General features: G+C 44.4%; 1 protein-coding gene across 3 annotated transcripts in view; it reads left to right on the top strand.

Moving 5' to 3' along the window:
* kat6a (K(lysine) acetyltransferase 6A) overlaps positions 1-17,744 on the top strand; it is a 50,319-nt gene that overhangs the window by 928 nt on the left and 31,647 nt on the right. For all 3 annotated transcript variants that reach the window (XM_083784505.1, XM_083784503.1, XM_083784504.1), the window contains exon 2: positions 948-2,440. In XM_083784505.1, the coding sequence (XP_083640631.1) occupies positions 1,763-2,440 (678 nt within the window). In that variant the 5' untranslated portion in view covers positions 948-1,762. The remainder of the gene's footprint in view (positions 1-947; positions 2,441-17,744) is intronic.

Below are 17,744 nucleotides of genomic sequence, written 5' to 3'. Positions count from 1 at the left end.
CAACAGTCCAGGAAACGGTCAGGGGAAGGCGGCATTTGACTTGGCTCTGATTCTCGGTTAGATTTCTAGCCAGTGTTTGCTAACAACCCGTGTTTTGACTGCATCGTGTTTATGTTAGCACGCCAGCTAACTCGCTTAGAAGCGTAGTTTGTGGGACGGTTGTGTTTACCTTTTATGCGAGGGCTGAGGGTAGAGACATGCACTTTACACAGGACTAAACACTAGGTACTCATTTGAGTTGACCAATCATTTGTCGTTAACCAGATATTATTGGTAAATATCGTATTGGTTGACAATAGTTTTTGCTTGTTGTGAAAAGAGCAACCGGTTACATGATTTGATTTCACATTTCAAACGGGGGTGGCTTTAGAAAATGCCATGGTCATTGGTCATACAAGTTTAGGAATTGAAAAGATTTAATTGGTTTTCTGAGATGTACACATTATAGTGTCAGTATGTCCTGAACACTCGGATACCAAGTCCCAAGTATGTCACCTACTTCCCCCTCAAAGAATAAAATGATTTGATAATGATTTATTATAATGCTGACAAGTAAAGTACTATGCTAATGTTTGTGTGTGATTGTTGTAATTACTGTCTGACTGTGTAGTTACTGTCTACAATGTGCTCTACAACACTGATACTTTTGCTTTAGCTGGTGTCTCAGATAGGCTAATCTGTGTTTTGAAAGTGGATGCATGTTGAAACAGACTTGTCTGATGTAGATTCTGGAGGGAACCTGCCTTAAGAATGTATTATGACTTTTGTGGACAAGCATGGCTTTGTTTACATAATGCAGTGAAAACGCTGGAGTGGGATGGGAGGATGCGTTTTTTATTTTTAAGGCATGTGTTCTTGGATTTTATTTAATGGAATATGACATGATCTTTAGTATTAACCACTCAAATTTGACCTGCTGTCTCTGTGTGTTGTCCTTGTTTCGCTAGGGTGCGGCGACTGCTGAGGTGAAATCGGCATGAAGGTGATCGGGCCCGGCTGCTCCCTGGGGTGAGATATCCATTCCGTCCCAGAACCGAAAAGCTCAGGCTTCTGGAAGAGAGAGGGAGACGAGGGAACAAGGAAATTACGACACAAGGAGAATTGTCGTGTTCACATTGTCTTTGGAATTCACACTTTTCTTTTACCTAACGAAAGACTACGGTCACCTCTAAAAGGCCATGGTCATTTCTTCCGAGTCACAGTGAAGATTGGCTAATTGCTATTGACAGAAGACTGACGCAACACGTTTTATCGGGCATACCTGTGTATGTGTCTGGCTGTGTCAGTATTTTGCAACAGGCAGATGTGGGGAAACACTTTTTCTTTTTAGTTGACCAAACCCTTCATATTGTGTGTGTCGCCCAACTACACTTGGACTAATAAAAACACCACTCTACCCTTCTGCTCTCCTCCAGGCTACTTATTTTTGCCTGGAGAGGGTAGTGGGTAGACCACTTTTTTTTTGTTGCTTTTTGCTCACCAGGTTTATGCTATGGTGAACTCCTCCTTGCCGTGCTACTCATACTTAGCTTCCGAGGGACTTGCTGTGCGGCCCCAGGACAAAGGATAGTCACCAAGTGGAGGAGGGAGGAGGAGGTGAAGGAAGAGGCGGCGGCAGCGCGCTAGGGCGCAGGCCGGGCCCTTCCTTCCTAGGCCTACAGGCCAGTTTTTTCATCAACTTTTCCCCCCCCTATCTCTATAAGTTTGTGGTCGTTGCAGTGAGACCTGCAGGGGCTACCACGCCCACTATTAGACTGCAGCCATGGTGAAGCTGGCTAACCCTATGTACACCCAATGGATCCTGGAGGCCATCAAGAAGGTGAAGAAGCAAAAGCAGCGACCGTCGGAGGAACGCATTTGCAATGCCGTGTCCATGTCGCATGGCCTCGACCGCAAGACTGTTCTGGAGCAACTGGAGCTCAGTGTCAAGGATGGCACCATTCTTAAGGTCTCGAACAAGGGTGTTAACTCCTACAAGGACCCTGAGAACCCTGGCCGCCTCGCCCTACCGAAACCACGAAGTGGCGGCGGTGGAGGCGCCGGGGGCAGTGCGGGAGGAGGAAGTGGCGGGGGAAGCTCCCACACACACTCGCACTCCCACTCGGGGAAGAAGCCCGGACTGGACTGGAACAAGCTAATCAAACGCTCACTGGAGGGTCTCCATGAGGCTGGTGGCTCCAGTCTGAAGAGCATCGAGCGCTTCCTAAAGTGCCAGGCTGACGTGGCGGCCTATCTTTCAGGCAGCGGTTCCATGGGGCCTGGCCTGTTCCACCAGCAGCTGAGGGTGGCCCTGAAGAGGGCTGTTGCCCATGGCCGCGTGGCCAAGCAGGGCCCACTGTTCCACATGGTCAGCCGCAGCAGCACCCTGGATGATGGGACGGGGACAGTATCCCTGGAATCACTCCCACCTGTCCGTCTCCTTCCCCATGAGAAAGACAAGGTAATGCCTTCACGCATGCATGTGTACTTGAACAAATGGTGCACTGAGTGCAGTCACACACACACACACGCACACACACACACACACACTTACAGAATAGTTATTTGAGGTTAATTCACTCACTCATAATGAAAATAATTTTAGAGGTACTGCATGCCTCTGATCTGGTGGAGCCAACCTGATCAGACAGCCATAGATGGCTCCTCTTTCTTTTCTTTTTTGGGCTTTTTCTGCCTTTTTATTGATGGGTTGAAAGTAAATGGACAGGAAATGGGGAGAGAGATGGGGGGGGGGGGGGGGGGGGGACGACACGCGGCAATGGCCGTCTGGATCGGGAGTCGAACCCGCGGCACGCCGTCAGGCTGGCTCAGCAGCCTAGGTGGCTAGATGGCTCATCTTTGCAGTTTTTCTCAGTCTAAACACATTTATCTGAAACACTTCATTGCCAAATAGTATGTAATATGTATACAACGCGTAACTTTACATGTACACGTATGTGCAGTGACAGTCCAATGTTGAAACTCTACAAGTATGACAGTGCAGAGCACTCATTTTGGCAATTGACAGCAAACGGTGTAATATGTAGAGGAGAGAAAAATAAATCTAGACATCGACATCAATTAAACAGACACCTCACACTTACACGGCTGCTTTTACTTCAAATGAATGCAACACTGCATGTTCTGATGGCAACAGATGTTTTACTGGATCACAAAGATCCTGTTAAAATTACAACTGTGGCAGAGGCACAAAGCATGGGTGATTCACTGATTTGTTTCTGAGAAATACGTGTGCTGCTCTGTTAATGTTTTGAAGCGAACAAAACAAGTTTTCACTTCAGTGTCGATCTGTAGAAACAGTATGGTCTCATTCCAAATGTTCCTCTTAAGTGACAGGCATTTTCTTTTTCCTGAACAAGGTGCAGCCCAAATTTGTTTTTTGGGTCTAAGGATGGGTCCGGTACCGTACGTTGTAACGGTGTACAGTGTCCAAAAAATAAGAATAACTTGGATACTAACTTAGCAGACCGTAGCTTGTAAAGAGTCAGCTAGGAAACTACAAGGCAGTGGGAGTTGTGGGAAACATTTGGAGAAAAACGGATCACGATGTGAGCTTGTAGATCTGCTAATGCTGTTTAATTTTATTTGAGCAGTTTTCACCTGGCTGGTAATCTCTGTCTATACAATACGTTTGGCTTGTTATCTCTGAAGTGCTGAAGTCGTTTATGCTACATACTGTACAACTCAACGATGCAATGGTGTCCAAGGCTAGTTACATGCACTGCAATGTTATTGTTAAATATGTCGTACTACGTTAAACCAGCAACACTCCCAAGTGTGTGTTTCCAACAAATGCCAAACGGCAAATGCCCATCCTTAGGAACAAGTGCTTTTTAAATGTGAGATTGTGGAACTCTAATTGTACTAAACTACTCCAGTCCTCAACCCAGCTATTACACTGATGCAGAAATGTAAACATTTATTAATAAGTAATGACCACAATGGAATCGATACAGTTGCCCTGCATCATCAGACTCTTATCGGCCTATTGGATTTAACCCAGCGATTGCTGATACTGCTGAGGATGGTCTCTTTGTGTTTATTCACGTATTCATGATTGTCTTTCAGGAACTAAAGTGTGTGTGTGTGTGTGTGTGTGTGTGTGTGTGTGTGTGTCCAATTGCAAGAGATGGACAGGATGGCATGTCTGAACTGTATAGATAAGCGTTTTCACTCCCATTGTTTTCATGTCTAGACTCTACCAAACCATTTCAAACTGCTGCCCCACCTAACTGCGCAGTTGGAGAATCCTTTTGCCATGGACCTCTGCGTAATGGCAAAAACATGCCAAACAGAAACGATAACAATCCCTGGCGTGTCTACATTTGGCAACACCACCGCTATGCAGACCTCAAACCACGAGTGTAAGACGAAGAGACGAAGTCTCTTACTCTCTTATATTGTAGCTTACATCACATCCTGACGGAAGGATATAGAAAGGTATCAAAGGAATGACAGCCTTTGCATAGGAGGCATATCTAGGGTTAATTTACTGAAGAAATGTCATTCTAAAATGTGCCACAGAGTGCATTTAAAGCATGGTTTTCCCCACAAAAACACAGATATAATCCATGGATTGTCAAACCCTGGTTGCATCGACCATCATGCGGCCTGTGGCCTATAAGAAAGTGATGTAATTAGAGAGGGAAAATGAATATCAGCCACCAGTCAGATACTGTAGTGTCTCATTCTGAGCTGTGGCTACTAAGCTACTAGTCGGAGCTAAAATGCATTTCCCATCCCTGCAGGTAACGTCGTTTAGAGGTTCTAAAAATCAGTGTGTGGTTGAGTTGTGGCGGGTTTTGAAGTTGAACATGGACTGGCCATTGTGGCCTCCCCTGGGGGAATGACACTATGCAAGAACTGTGAATTAAAGCGTGTTGTGATTTTGTGTATACCATGCTACCTGACGCATCAAAGCTGGCAATGGAGAAGATCTCATCAGAATAAAGCAAATATGTTTTTAAATTTGAATTGGTGCTTAGAGGGACAAGAGGTCGAGAGAGAGATCAATGAACACCGATAACCAGCCAGTGTAGCATTGCTGTGGCAGGCTGTGAGTGTGTCTGTGTTTTGTGGTCCACGGTGGGCATTGTGAAACGAAGGTGGTTGCCAGGGCACTTCTCCATTCCTTGCCTGCAGTACAGGAGAAGAGCAGGGTAAGAGAAGGAGGTTACCGAAGAGAATCACGTGGCCCCCAGCCTCCTGCAGGGCTGTGGACCAGCTGCAGGGCTGGTCCCTGTCAGGAGACCAAAGAAAGAAAGAGAGAGGGAGGGAGTTACAGAAAGAGGGAAGGAAAGAGAAAAGGGTGAATGAGTGACTGGTAAAGGCAGAATGAGACTGAGAAAGCGAGAAGGGAGGAAGTGAGTGGGAGGCTAGAGGAAGAGGGAGGAAGATGGAAATAGAAACGGTGAGTGGAGAGAAGAACGGGTGTAGAAAGAGGACGGAAGGAAGAACAAAGTGAGGGAGAGAGAAAAGAGGAGATGTTGGAAGCTCAGAGGCCTCGATGAACTGCGCTCCATGCTGCTCTGACTGAATACTGAGTAAAAGGGGAAAAAATGGCAGAGTAAAAGAGCAAAATGGCAGAGAGTGAGTAAAAGAGCAAGTGTGACTCTTTTTTTTTTTAATTTCTGAATTTACTTCTATTTGTAAAAAACAAAAAAAATGAATAAACAGAACATTAAAAAAAGAAGAAAAAAAGAGCAAGTGTGAACAACAGAGTGTGAGGGAATGATTTAGAAAGATGGTGAGTTAGAGAGCATGAAAGAGAGGGAGAAGGGTAGAGAAGGACTGAGACAGTGAGAAACGGGAAGAGGCAGACATGCAGGCGACAGAGGAGCCAGGGAACACACCCACTGTTGTAACCTGATCAGAGAAAACAGCCGTTCACTGCTCAGGGCCATGGGATGGACACCCAGATACGCACGCACACATACATACACTTTGTAAATGAGCATTACATGAACGGAAGTGTCAACCATTACTTTACTTGAAGATACATGTGAGACTGGTATTATATATTGTGTATACAAACTCAGACGTGCAGACACCAATTATGTCTGACACAGACACAATCAATTCTAAACGATTCTTACTACGATACATGCTGAATGATTTGTGCTAGCTACATTCACACCTAAACAGAAGCTACATGAACCTACAAATGCCACACATTAGCATGCCCTCTGCCACACAGATGCATGCATGCCCACAGGGGAGAACGGCATGTAAACAAATCTTTGAGTGCCACTCACAAGAAGATGCATAACAGGCCATATGTTGTCTTAAGTTGCAGGCTATGAGACATGCACAGGCAGCAGAGGTGGTGTAAAAAGTAGAAACTCAAAGCTGTTTTGTACTGGTCCTAGCTTTACCTGGCCGTGTTGTGTGTTTGCCTGTGTGTATCTCACTTTAGAAGGCCTATGTCTGGGCTCGAAATGACCTTTTTTACTTGGTAGCACACTCACTCACTCTCTAGGATTAGCCCAGAGAGCGAACAGGCAATACGTCACATAGGCCTGTTTAACACAGTGACCTGCTTGGCGCAGATGGTCATTTGGTCAGTTGGTCACCACCACACAAGATTAGCACTAGCAGACATAATTTCTCTTCCCATTTCCCACTAGTGTGTTCTCTGAGTACTGAACTAACATCTGGCACTGCCCATTTATTTTCTGTTGCACTGCTATAAGAAGGAAAACTCCAAGAAAACTCTATCCAACTCCAAACCTCATGTAAAGATTCTTGTTGAGCTCAAAACTTTGAAGTAGAAGCAGTGAACTAGAGTATAGGTGACTCCAGACCAAACAGTCTTGATCAAACTAGTCAAAGACTACTTAAAGGGGAATACCACATTTTCAACATTTTACTATGTCATTATTATCATCTTGATGACATCATCAAGATGTACTTCACCATGTTAATTATTTCAGACCTCCAGTTCTAGGAAACACAGAATGGGGGGCCTTTTTTTATTATTTCCACACAACAGCTCTAAGGTGTATTAATGTTGATAGAATCCCCCTTAAACTGCAACTGCAATTGCATCACTGCACTGGCTTCCGGTTGTTTTTAGGATTGATTTTAAAATTATTTTACTTGTCTATAAAGCTCTCAATGGTCTCGCACCTTCCTACCTACATGACTGCCTGCCTAAATATGTCCCAAACCGCCCCCTAAGGTCTTCCACTGCTGGCCTGCTCGCTTTGCCTAAAAAAAATGGCAACTAAAAAATACGGGGAAGCTTTTGCTTCTACGGGCCGTCGGCATGGAACAAGCTCCCACTGTACCTTCGTCAGGCAGCCTCTGTAGACATTTTTAAAGCTAAGCTCAAGACCCACTTCTACAACATTGCTTTTAATTGATCTTTTTTTTGTTTTGTTATTCATGTCCTGTTTTTTGTCGTTGCCTTGCTTTTCTTTTATTCTCCATTGTACTGTAAAGCACTTTGAGCTGCATTTCATTTCATGAAAGGTGCTATACAAATAAAGTTTTATTATTATTATTATTATTATTGGAGTTGATTGATTGATTTGTGTTTTCTTTGGCCAAATGGATTGGTGATATTTACATTATCTTAGTTTTGCCTTCATTTCTATAGTTTAGTGGAGAGACGGGGAGTCACACGCAGAAAAGACCGTCAAGCTCGGGAATTGAACCCGCAACTCGCTGTCAGGCTACATTAGAGCCTATTATGTGGTATGCCCGGTGCCCCTTAACCACTTGGTTGTCAGCACCCCTAATGCATTATCTTTAAGTATAAACGTGCTTAACAAGAACCATGGTGTTATAACTAAAGAGTTGCACGCATGGTTGCATATTTTATCAGCCATGGTTTATCACCTACAATCCAGCAGTGAGTTTCACTTCCACTTCATACTGGTAATGGTTAATGCTACATTCGTTTGATTCGTTTTATGGCATGTGTATGTATTGTAGTGTGGTCTTTAATGGCTTGGAGGTATGAAAAATTGGTATGAAGAGGACTGTTTTGGTTTGATAACATTATGAGTCCTTTACTTTCTATTTTGAATGTTTTTCAAATGCCATGGCCATCCTTTGTCCTGTCTACCAGACAGAGGATGCAGTTGCTGCAGAGGAGAGGATGTTGACATTTGTGTCTAGCAATTCATACATAAGCTCTTGTCCAGCTTGTAGTCTCACCTTCAGCTAAGGCTGGGCGATATGACCAAAATATCATATCCCGATAACTATATACTATATATATATATATATTTATTTATTTATTTATTTTTACCGATACCGATTTTCTATCTAAGAAATAGTTGTTTTATTTTTCAGGCTGGGTACTTGTACTTGCAAATCACAGACGATATCCAGTCTAATTATATGGATATAATTCTGATGCCCTGCCACTGTACAGACATGCCTAAAGCAATTACAAAAAGAATACAAAATAAAATATATATGCTACTGTAGCCTATATAAGTTTTGCTGTGTGGCTTACTGTTATAGAGCTGTATAATTATGTTAAGTCTTAATATGTGTCCATATTTATATTGATCAGTTATTCAAATTATTATTATGACTAAAAGCAAAATAAAGAAATAAGATTTTCCCATTCAGACACAAAAGTATATGTAGTCTACATTACATTGTCTAACGAAAATATATTACCTTATGTCACTCCTCCAAACTGTTACACTTTCTCTCTGTTGCTCAGTGTAGTTTGTTAAACTTTCGGACAGGAGGGTCAACGATATTCTATAGGCTGCAGGTAGGGGATACGACGATGTGTAATTTATTTGGAACAATAAGACAAGCAGCGACACTGCAGGTAGGAGGAATGAGGTAGAAAAGCTCTTTGTTCAACAACATCAGCGTGTAAAACCATGTGTGGCCCACAGAGTATCAATTTGACCAGCATGGAACCTGAATTTATAACGGTGACCAGTCGGTTACCCCGCTCAGAATCTCAGCTATCGTCTCCCTTCATTTTTGTTATGCAATAGTGGCATAGATTAGCAGCGTACCTTCGCGTCATGACGTAAAATACTGCCATAACGCTTGTTTTGCGATGATATAAAACGATAGAGCTTCATATTAATTAATTATAGACATTTTCTATTGTCCAGACGCCATACGGGCATACGGTATATCGTCATATCGCACAGCCCTACCTTCAGCTGGCTGTTTTGATGCTCTGAAATCTATGCAGTGAACGGGGCATGTGTATGTATGTATGTATGTATGCATGTGTGTGATATTGTGTATATCCAAGTGATGGAAAGTGTGTTGGTGTGATCTGTATGTCCTACAAATGATGCATGAGAGAGAGACTGGCATTGCTGACGATCACTCACAATCTCTCTCCTCGCTCTCTTTCTCTCTGTCTGACAGTCTCATCAGGGCCGTATTGCTGCACATGATTGCTGGCTGTTATGATTTACCAGAGACCACTCTTGCTGCGTGAAGGAAAAAAAAAGAAAAATCAAAACAAATGGCTCTGACCCTATCGGAGGGAGATTTGTGTACTCAACACCCCAATGGCTGTGTCCGAGGACTCCCATTCAAACTAGACGTCCCCTCTCCCCTGCACACCCACCACCAGCACCATTCCCACCCTTCCCTGCTCTTTCCTCTCCCCTTAATAGGAGGTCATTGCCAGGCCATGAAGGGGGAGGTAAATGGGGGAGAGAAGTCAACCAGAGGTCAGGGGTATATAGATGGCAAAGCTCATTGCCTCCCTGAGCACCCGTTAGCCGTATGAGGCTATGGCCATTAGGTGGGATGGGCCGTAGCGAACACTCGCTGAGCCTTCGTGTGTTTGTGTGCACATGTGCACATGTTCGTGCGTGTGCATTTGTCCATCCGTAAACATTTGTGTCTATATGTGTCTGCGTGTGAGAGTGAGTGAATGGTGTGTGTGTGTGTGTGTGTGTGTGTGTGTGTGTGTGTGTGTCTCCATCCCGTCATAGCAGAGAAGAGGGATGTTGCTGCCCTGCGATTGCCCTCTTCTCCAACAGCTGGAGTGGGGTCACTCAGAGTTCCCTCTGTCGAATTGCAGTGTCATGGTGGGGACGTGTGAAAAAAACCCCAAAACTGATACACTCGAGCCCGAAGACCTATTCAGCATGCTATACTTTTGTATTGATGCAAGCTAACATATTCACACACCTACACATGCATAAACATACACCCCTACTGTCATGCACACACACATAGATGTAGTACGTGTGTATTCGCATGCGTGTTGGTGATTTCCTACCAAATGTCCCACTGACCCTCTTAAATGGTTTGGCTAATGCTGGCTGCCTGGCTAATGAGACCATTGCTCAGGAATGGTAATTGAGATGCTACATTAAGCATCCGGGCCTTTAAGTGTGCCCCCCCAATTCACACACATTTTCTTTTTTAGATTGTTCTTGATTGTCTCCACCAGGCCGACGGCATGGGGAGAGAGTATGTTTTGCTGCGCAGTCCGTCCGTGTGTCCGTCTGTCCCTCCGTCCGTTACCAGCTAATCTCCGGCACCGTTGGCCCCATCCATGTCACAATATGCACACACACTCCCTGGATGCCAACGACGAACCTCTGCCCCAAATATTCCACAACGGCCTGGTATAGCGCCACCATGAGGCCGATTTGGGCAAAACACATTTCTGTTGATTACTCGTACACATTTCATCCATACATCACGCAATTTGGTATACGTTATCTCCATAGTCATGTGATCAACACGGATCTGCACCATTTCCCATATTCCATCCTGATCACACACGGTGTGCAATTTCCATGACATTATACACAGACATTTCCACTAGGCAGAGGATTGCCATGCCACATATTCTTTTCCAAAACGGCCTCATGGTGGCGCTACAACTGGGCAATTCCGGATTTCACCAACAACTGCATCGATCTGTGTACAACTTTGTATGCACACTCCCTAGAGGCTATGGAAAAATATTGTCCCTGCATCCCTCCACATCTGCCGGTTATAGCGCCACCATGAGGCCGATTTCTGCAAAACACATTGTTTACATTAGTCTCACAGATTTCATCCAAATCGGTACACATGATCTCTGTAGTCATCAAGACGAGTCAGATTCTATGCTCCTGGTGGAGACCTGTGCCCAGCAGGCTCCTGGTGGAGACCTGTGCCCAGACGGGCATTGTTTCTAGTTTCACAGTTAAATCCTCATACATTTGTAACTCTGGGTCTGGACTATTCCAGCTGTTAAAAAACGGGTCTTTAGAGCACCAAATTCTGACGGAATTCACACATCCTACCTGGCTCAGGTTTCTTTTCCCTCCATTCTGAATTCCCATAAACAGTTTTTTTTGTATGTCAATTAAGAACTGTGTTCCAAAAATAAACGAATGATCCCGAATTCCCGATTTCACTGGTATGGATATGAAGAATCGACTAAAGGCAAGAAAACGCTAATGTCACTGCCGCAGAAACATACGAGTGACTGACTATCGTAAACGAATAACGAAACGGAGCCGCCTCTCCGATATCGCAGAGACAGTTTGTTCATTGAGATGATCCAATGTTGTTCTCCATAGAGAAATTACTTCTGCATCCCAGGGGTGATGTCCAGACTTCACTTCAGTACTTGTATACAAACGCAGTCAAATGAACAGAGGATGTTACTGTTTAGTTTACCTCGAGGATAGTCACTCAGGGAACTATGAATACCAAATGCCTCCTTTGCTGACATTTGCATTATTAGGTGTAACCAGGCCTCGATGCTTAGCATTTTTCCAAGTAGCACGTGTGCTACTAAGTTGAAAAATCTAGTAGCACACAAATTATTTTAGGGGCACGATGAAAAGTTATTAGTAGCAAATGCGAGTACCTAGTCACACTGTCAAGCCCTGGGTGTAACCACTAAAGATGCACCGAGCAAGCACCTGGCGAGCAAAATCGTCCGGTTTTCAGCTGATTGGCCGGTCATGATCAGAGCTCTGCTGGTCTTTCTCATAAATCAGATTTTAGGTTCTTCAGCGTGAGCAGAAACATTGAATTGCACACTTGAATTGCCTGGCAACCACTGGTAACAAAAGGAAAAGGAATTTATTTTAAATATCTCATGCACACCATCGCTACTTTTTATTTGTTTGTCTTATAGATAGTTTATTTATACAATGACGGTGTTTCTTATCAAAAGGAATAGATCTACAAGCTAAGAATGCGTTGAGGTGCGATCTGTTAAATTTTAGATCTTTTAAGCGTTGCCTAGAAATTACATCAAATGACATAATCAAATCTGCGACCTCTTGGTGAAGTCTTAAAGCAATAGACTTTATACCTCCATTAAACGTCACCAAACTAAATGCTTATTGAAACATAAACAAACCGGTTTCTTTCTTCAATATTTAGCACACTTGACCAAACTTTGCCTTCTGTCTGGTAGACAGAGAGCCTGGTAATGAGTTATATTTAATGATGGGCCAAATGTCTTGCATTTGCAAACTTAATTTGTATAATTTAAGAAATGAAAAGCAATACAGTTCTGTTAGTAAATTATTGAAGTAAAGTTGTTTAGTTGAAAGTTTCCTTTAAGTGTTTCCTTTCCAGTGTTTTAAACATTGCCATAAAACACATTGTTTTAGGAACAAAATTGGATTTGGAAGAAATTGGTTTTATACGGTGCACCTCTAGTATCCACCTGCTCGCTCTCTGCTGCTCTGACAGTCTGTGTCTGTCTCTCCAGGAGCTGTCTGTCTGTGTCTTTGTTCCAATGTGTGTCTTGGTCTGATGATGATGTTCCTTCCCGCCAACAAACTTAGTTCTGCTCCATCATACTTAGCCACAGGAGAGGACTAGAAAGCCTCTCGGGGTCAGTGCCATGCAACTGGAATGTCGAGAGAATGACTCGTCTCTCTACATAGGGCCCGATTGCCCGATTGGGTCACAGAACTCCCAAGATGTTAGTAAAAGAAAAATATCTTAACCCATTTAGGCCTGACGTCGAAATTTAAAACGATGTCTTTTAAGTTTTCTGAAAAACCCATGTTTCTATGTCCGTGGTTCGCAAACATATTCATGTCAAGGACCCTCAAAAATATGACATTGGCCGCCGAGTGCCGACGCCCATCTGAAAATATGTAGTTCCAGGGACCCCCCAGAAGCAAAGATTTGAGTTAAAAACGTTCGCTGTGAAAGAACTTTCACGATTTTTCAAAACTAGCAGACCTACAAATAATGAGCTTGTAGATCTTCTATTTTTCAATAGCTAAACTAATAATGCTTAAACACTAAAGTAATAATGCTTAAAACACCAAAAGGGGTTCCCGTTCAGAATGGGCCTCTAATCTCACAAACTATTGGTCCAACCTTACCCTCATACGTGTCCTAGTTTCATCCCTGAATTCAGAGATTTGTTCAGTTGAGAAACCTCTGTTGGGGAGAGAGATTGATATACACATTTTCATTTTAAGGTAAAATAGGATTTCATACCATACTTTCATACCAATAGTGTCCTGCCTAAACCAAAGGGTTTAGGCAGTAGTGGCGCCTGGATACAGGTGTTTGGGTATCATTAACAATTTAGCATCAGAAGGCAACAGAGCAGCAGCATGGCAGCATCTGGACATTAGCTTGCTGAAAATGTCCCACGGCCCTCAATCTCAACCGCCTGCACCAAGTGGGAGAACAGTTAAGTGCCTCAGTGATGCCATGCTCACTGTGCCAGCTGCCATTCAGCAGCGTAGTCGCAAGTGAGTGTGATGGTTAGTGGTGTGTGCGTACCGCTAACCCCCTGCAACCCCCATAACCCTGCAAATGGAGGCAATGTGTGGAGCAGCTGAGGGATGTGAGGGCCAGGGCCTGTGCGGCCCAGTGTGGCTCCAGTGTTTGATGCAGTGATTTAGCGTGGTTCTCCCTCACTAACCTCGCTGTAATGAGTGGTGGGCCTGGGCTGGAGTGAGTTGAGAGCATACCGGTTCAGCACAGGGTGTACAGCTGGCTTCTGGAGTGACAAACAAACGTTATCATCTGGAGGCCAGAAGGGTCTAGTATTGTATTGTTTCTGCGGTTGCGAGACCCTAAAGTGGATTGTGAGCACGTAAACCTATTCCACGTCCGAGCATAGACATGGTAACGCCCGTCTGCCTCCGATTGGCCTACCGACACTGCCCGTCTTGCCCCAATGGTCTCACTGGACTGGACTGTCCTCCGAGACGCGAGGTTACTCTGTGGTGTACAAGAGAATGGCAGCTTGGCCACGTGCGACAGTAACGGTTATTTTTTTGTAGATGAGGCAAACTAATATTGTTTATGCCGTTTTCTTTGAATGATTGACACAAACATAAAGTTACTGTCGCACGTGCCAAGCTGTCATTCTCTTGTTATTATATCGTACTTTTATTATTTATTTATTTCCCAGTTCCCACCACGGAGTAACCTCGCGGGCAGACTATCCAGCATATAGCTATGCACCTCGGAGGAAAGTCTGGTAAGGCCGGCAGTGTCTGTAGGACAGTCAGAGGCGGGCTGGGCGTTTACCATGTCTATGCTCGGATGTAGAATAGATATATACGTTTGTGAGCTATATGTTTTACAGGGCTGTTTGTTTTATTTCAGTGGTGCCGTAAATATTAAATCAAGAACATCATTTTTCAGGTTAGAACCACCAAATAATATTGAATGCCAAAGTGGCTGGGTGAGTGAGTACACAACCAGACGAGATATACTACTAGGACCATGATGTGACTGCCTGTGTTGTCCATGAAAAGATAATCGAGCACTTGAGTCACATCTGGATTCCTTTTCTTGCTCATAGGTTGTAGACCGACTTGCCTACTCGCACATGCATGTGCCTCTGGGTAGAGGGATTGAGTGTGGGTGGTGTGTTGTGATTTGTGTCTGACTGTTGGCGTGTGTGTTGTCTGCTGTCACAGTGCATCCAGTGTGTGTGTGTGTGTGTGTGTGTGTGTGTGTGTGTGTGTGTGTGTTTTGGGGGCGACTATTTATTGGGGAGCCGACGTTATTGGTGGGATGGCTGAGATTGGCTTCCCATGTTAATGAGAACCTTGACTTGAAACAAGACGAGGACAACAGGAACGCCCTTCCCTCTCCCCCCTCACTCTCGTCTCTCATCCACTCATGCCCTATCCTACTGTCTCTCCCTCAACCCTTTCTCCGTTCGTCCTCTTGCCATTGTTTTCCCTATGCATTTCCCCCCCTCCTCTCTTCCCTCTTTCTCCTGCCCTCTGTCTCCTGTAAATTGGCCAGTTATGTTTTAAAGGACATGGGAGGGAGTAGACCGCTGGTAGCCCGGCTCATCGATCTATAGTCTCCCTACATGGCCTCACACAATAGGCTGCTTAGCCTCCAGTATCATTGCACTTGATTTGAGTAAAAATAAAACATAAGGACGTCTGAGAACTAGGCTAGTGCTACACTCTGCAATGCGTTGCTCAGGGCTATAGACTGCATGTGTGTGTTTGACATTGTGGTGCACGAGTAAAACACAAACGTGGCTGGGTTGGTGTGTTAATTATGGCAGAGGACAGAGGAGTGTTTGTGTTTCTTTGTTTCTTCCATGTTTGTGTGCTTAAATCTGCTGGTGTCGGCGCATGCTCGTGTGTATGAGCAAGGTCAGAGTGGGGTTTTCTTCTTGTGTGTGTGTATAAGGAGTTGGAGAGGTGGCTGTTCTTGCACGGTCAGTCCATGCAGCTGGAACCTGTTGTTGACATGAGGTGTGTCTAGTTGGCCTCAACCAACGACTCCTGTCACTTATTTAACAGTGCATGCCATGCACGTCACAACACTCTCTCTCTCTCTCTCTCTCTCTCTGACACACATTCACACATAAAGGCTTAAAATAGATTGTGCACAACAACTGGATGAATGTTGGCCACCGCAGACAAACAAGTCTGTTGGTGTGAGGAAACGGTTGAACGTCACTGTGCTTAATAACTGTCCTCCCTGCCAGATATGTCTGGTAGGGCAAAAAACGAGGAATGGAAAAAAATCCACTGAGGTGAATTCTGAATTGTCATTACTGTCCCCATATTGGGAGGAAAATAGGTTTTTCTTCCAGAAAAAATACAATCTATCGGATTCATTTAAGTGGACAGCAGTTATTAAGCCATACTTGCGTGTGTGCGTGTGTGTGTTTGTGTGTGTGTGTGTGTGTACCGGAGTTGGACTGTGTTTGTATGTGAAGTGCAAGGCGATGTGATGGTGTCTTTGTCTCTCTCCTCGCTGTGTAAACACAGCGAGGAGAGAGACACCATGACACCATCACTCGAGCGAGCAAGAGCGATTTACCTGAAGAGGCAGGGAGAGGGTTAAATGTCAGAAGTGATTGAGGTGTTTTTTCTTTCTTCTTCCATTTCTCTCTCTCACTCACTCACACACTCACTCACTCACTCACACACTCACACACACACACACACACACACACACACACACACACACACACACACACACACACACACACACACACACACACACACACACACACACACACATATCTGCCCTTCCTCTCCTCTTCCCTTCCTTTTCTCTCTCTACCCGTTTGTTCCCACTTCCTTCCTGTACCCTCAATCTTCTCCCTCCCTCTTTTGGAGTGGTGCAGTGCTATGTCTGAGCACGAAAACAGCATGGTTGTTTTTCACCACCTGTGCGCAACCTAACACACACATATTAACTGTATATATATATATGGTGATTTTGGGTGTGCCTGTACAGTACAGTACAGCACAGCAGAGGGACCCCCCACACGGTAACTCTGTCATTTCTCAACCGTTTCGGATGTGGGGCAGCTCGCCGGAATCGGGCCGGCACCCTGGGTGCGTTCCTGTGTGCCTGGAGCCCCACACGGAGTTGCACCACTCACTTCTCACGGGTGTGATTTTCTTTTCTCTATCACCTCGCTTCTTTCTACATTTCTTTCCTCCATTTCTCTCTATCCCCCCCCCCCCCGGCTAGTTGTATCTCTGTGCTGTGTTCAGGGAGGGTTAGCTTTAGGAGGGGAGTAGCGCAGCCTGAGTCAGAGGGAGATGAACCCAATAAATCAAGCTCTTGTCCCTGTCTCCTTCCTCCCTGAACCAACCAGCCAGCCAAGCTGGATGGCTGCCTGTGTGGAGCTATGTGCGAAGAAGCCAGCCAACCACTAAAACAATGTATACAGTCCACGAAAATCTCATTCATTTTAACTTTCCAATTTGATTTCCAATTGTAGTGAGTACTGTATAATTTGTTTTGTATTGTACTTTTTTGTGGGTTGCGCTCAAGTGCTCTCATCTGGGGAAATTAGGCATGTAATGATATATCGTACATCGCTATTAATCCCGACGATATGAATCTATTTAATAAAATAGAAAAATTGATAAAAAAACGGGTACTAATGGGGTGCTAATGAATTATGGCGTGTGTGATGTGAAATGTTAGCTTTAATCACATTCCATCATATTCAAGTGCTTTTGGAGAGAAATTAGACTTTCAGTAGTGGAGCACTGTAGAGGGGAGCTGTGTGTGCCCAGGTGATGATGGTCGTTGATGCTCATTAATACATCAAGGAAGGCAATTATGTTTCTGCACTGTCAAAAGTAATGCTACTTCTTTTGCAATGTAGTAGAAAAAATCACACCAGTGTGAACCGAGTGGTGCAACTCCCGTCTATTGGTTCTCTGTATCATTCCAATTTGTATCGTCCAATTTCTTCTCTGTATCGTTCCAATTTCTTCTCTGTATCGTTCCAATTTCTTCTCTGTATCTCTGGTGCCCCCTACTGGTATAAATATGTAACATACTCGTGCTCACTTATA

This window comes from Protomyctophum parallelum (genome assembly GCF_964188405.1).
Source record: "Protomyctophum parallelum genome assembly, chromosome: 15".
NCBI classification, from domain to species: Eukaryota; Metazoa; Chordata; class Actinopteri; order Myctophiformes; family Myctophidae; genus Protomyctophum; species Protomyctophum parallelum.
The sequence above is the reverse complement of the archived record's forward strand: the minus strand, read 5'-3'. Positions and strand labels throughout refer to the sequence as shown.